The sequence below is a fragment of the Ruditapes philippinarum genome, unplaced genomic scaffold (assembly GCF_026571515.1).
Source record: "Ruditapes philippinarum isolate M1 unplaced genomic scaffold, ASM2657151v2 ctg3653_1_1_1_1, whole genome shotgun sequence".
Classification (NCBI taxonomy): Eukaryota; Metazoa; Mollusca; class Bivalvia; order Venerida; family Veneridae; genus Ruditapes; species Ruditapes philippinarum.
In genome coordinates this window covers 19,894-23,468 of record NW_026865026.1, presented here as the reverse complement: position 1 = coordinate 23,468, position 3,575 = coordinate 19,894, and the positions used below count along the sequence as shown (strand labels likewise).

At 35.5% G+C, this 3,575-nt stretch overlaps 1 protein-coding gene across 1 annotated transcript; it reads left to right on the top strand.

Annotated features, from left to right (window-relative positions):
- Nucleotides 1–1,388: 1,388 nt before the first annotated feature.
- LOC132727602 (uncharacterized) lies at nt 1,389–3,038 on the top strand. The gene is made up of 3 exons (XM_060713161.1): nt 1,389–1,535; nt 1,858–2,018; nt 2,724–3,038. Exons 1-3 carry the CDS (start codon nt 1,489–1,491, stop codon nt 3,005–3,007), a joined length of 492 nt encoding a protein of 163 aa, XP_060569144.1. The 5' UTR covers nt 1,389–1,488; the 3' UTR covers nt 3,008–3,038.
- The last annotated feature ends 537 nt before the right edge of the window (nt 3,039–3,575 follow it).

Here is a 3,575-nt window from a genome sequence, read left to right as displayed (position 1 = left end):
CAAAACCAACATAATGGGTTAGCGACCAGCATGCGCATCCGCGCAGTCTGATCAGGATCCATGCTGTTCGCTATCAGTTTCTCTACTTGTAATAGGGTTGGTAAGCGAACAGCATGGATCCTGGTCAGACTGCGCGGATGCGCAGGCTGGTCTGGATCTGTGCTGGTCGCAAACCCATTATGTTGGTTTTATCATGGCATGGCTCAAATGATTTAGCCATTTAAGTATTTCAATTCTTCGTTAAAGCAATTATTTCCATCATTTTTTTTTCTTTTTTTTCTTGCATGGTGGGTGTAAATAAATAGAAAATACCAAGCTAATGTCTTATATTACAAAATTTATCAGACAAGGTTTAGACAAAAAAAGAAGGGTAAGGCTCATATTTATAATACCAGACACTTGTTTGGTATTCTATTTATCATGTTTTCAATTCTATATTATGCGTTTCTTTCTTTAAAATTCAAATGTAACAAAAAAACTGCAACGAACCTCTTAGATTCATGCCGCGCGCAGTAATATGCCAAGGGTCATATCTGTAAGAAATAGTCCCACATGATTTTAGACGAATTGTAAGAGATACTTTAATATTCAAAAAAAATCTATTCGTCTCAAAGTTTATCAGTTTAATATTTTTTAAACTAGTAAAATGTAAAAATATTCCATTCTCTTCATTTTATTTCAACGTAAAAATCGAGTTTTAAAGGATTGAAAAACTGTACTAACATATCTACATTCAAACTTGGAGAAAGTTTCTTTTTTGTTTCAGTATTTATATATAGATAATATCCGAGGATGTTACGATTGTAACCGTCTATATACTAATAAACATGAATTTTTAATCGGCAATGAGAAACAAATAAATATTACACACGATGTCGTCTATCAATTTACACGGAAAAATTACACCTCGCTTAAGGATCGGACCACCGACCCCTGGATTTCCGATGCTCTTACTATTGTGGTGAGCGGACAAATCACCCATTACAAATGCATTCCACTTAGAAACACTTAACTAGAATTTCAAAATACTGTGAGCAACCTTATTATTTGTACAAAAGAAAAATAACCAAATCCCTAAAGAACGCCCAAAACAACAAAATTGAAAAATGTTGCTGGCTCGGATTGATTGAGCCTGTTCATAGACGGTAATGAAATCCAAGGTACCGTTCATGCCCTTTAGCACCGGCTTAAGAATAATTTTACATATAAACATGAAAATGGTTTAAAACATCCGCAGATGTGTTCATTATGCGGTTATCATGGAACATTCCATGTGACACGTTATCGCCATTCCATGAAAAGCGGCGTAACGTCCAAAAGTAAAAGAATATTTGTACCCTTTAGCCCACTAACGTTAATGACGTATTGACATTGTGACGTAACTGACGATGTCGTCATAACGTCGTTGTTACTTTGGCTAACAACGTCAAAGCAGATACAGCAATCTTTAAAAGCAGACGACGATTCTATAGCAGACGACAATTTATAATGAAGAAAACAACACAAAGCGTTGAACGTCTTCAGGACATGTTAAAGTAAGCACCTATATGATTTATAGTATCTGGCGATCATTTTATGCTAGTAGATCTATTTTATATTTGGTAGAATTACGATTTTGAATACGCTAACAAAACAAAATCGAATCCGATGAAAAACAATCGGAAAAAGTCTATGGCAAAGACAATCGGTACATATTGTACAAGATTAATTTGGTTTAATTTTTATAACTTATTCAATGACTTGATACGCGCATATTACTTTCACATGCAATGTACCGTAGCAATTCAAATTATTAATAGATTTTCAATTGTCTAGCCGATAAAATGTGCTTTAATAAATATAATTTCTTTCTTGCAGACATGCATCCAGAAAGAGGAAGCGTTCCGAAAGCCCGGATGAGGAATCGCTACCCCCAGCAAAGCGTCCAAGAAAGATGGTGGCTGTGGTTCCACTATTTCCAAGGACGTTTTTACTAAAGGTCAAGAAATGGCAAGACAGGAAAAGAAAAATTGAATTAGGTAATTATTGAAATTGTGATATATTTTTTAAATAAGATTGAAAGTAAATACAAAATAAACATAGATAAGTCATAAAGCTGTTAATGAAGAAGTATTTCCAAAACATAGTATGTATGTCATTAACTATCGGTGAATTAAAGCCATCCCCAACCGACTGACCGCCTCCTAATCGAACGTACCATTCCAGACAGTAAATTCCCCGCTAAATACCACCATACTTTTGTTTTATTGAGCCCCCATCGCGAGAAAAAGAAACAGACTGTAAAAAATGTGGCTGATTTCCTTGGTTGTTATCCCCGCAGTCCCTCATGCAAGGGCCGGTGTTGCAACTAACTCGTGTATTTTAATTAATTTCTTTGTTTCTTTAATTTGAAAACTTTTTTGAAATTTTCTAAAATAAAAGTCACCAATAGTTGGAACGTAAGCAAAAAAAAGGGGAAAAAAACTAAAAATGTTATAAACATGCCATACAATTATGTAATTATTTCAGAGATCTAGTGAATGTTTGAAATGAATTTAGCGAACAAAAATGTCGTCTACATCAGCATAGATTGTAAGAAACAAATCAAGGTCTAAAAACAATAAAACTGTTGTATGTTAAAGAATCAAGAGTCAACCTCATCAAATAAAACAAATTATATCTTATTGTTTGTTATGTATACACTACTGAAATGAATAACAATATTTTCGTCTGCTTCTTTCTAGGCATGGCTCTATACATAGAGGCACAGTTGAAGAAAATGGCCGACACATCATCTTCGCCACCAGAACCCGCAGTTTCATTATCAGTTGAAGCATTAGAGGGAATTAAGGCAGCCGAGCAGCTGATTGAAGAAATCTCGGCCGAGATCGCCGCTTCTTTTCCAAAGCGTTATGGAATCATCAAGAGGCTGGAGGCCAACAATGTTGCAGACGATAGTGTCGAGGTCAAGGTCGTTCCTTTTAAGCGCCGTGGCGGATGGAGGAAAAAGGGAGAGAAGCGATACTAAATTGAGTGATAAAAAGACCAAAAAAAACATAAAATAAACAAAAATGCTAAAAGCAAACGCAATTTGGGAGTTTTGATAAGAGAAATGCGTCATTTGACAAGTTATCACTTTCAAAAATCTGGTAAAAGGGAAGCATATTAAATATGATAAACAAGATAAACAAGGAGAGGCGGCGTTCAATGAACGCAACCCCCACATGACCCAGCAACAAGGACCAGCGACCAGGAGCCCAGGAGGACCCCAAACAAAAACAGGACAGGGCACAAGGCAGGGCACGGACAAGATAATCACTTCAACAATAAATAAAAGAAAATAATAGTAACCAACAAATTTACATGAAAATTGCAGACTTCGTTTGATTGAGTCTGAACATGAGGGATAATGAAGAACTGCATATGAGATGAAGAATGGTGTCAGTTTAAACTAAAAGTGAGACTTACTGAAGTTACAGCTAAGATGACAGTCACGTGATTTGTTTTTTTAAAACATTTGAGCTTTCCAGCCGAAAGAAAACGAAATAAAAATTTATTTATAGGCTGGTAGAACTTTGTTGAGTTTATATAGTATG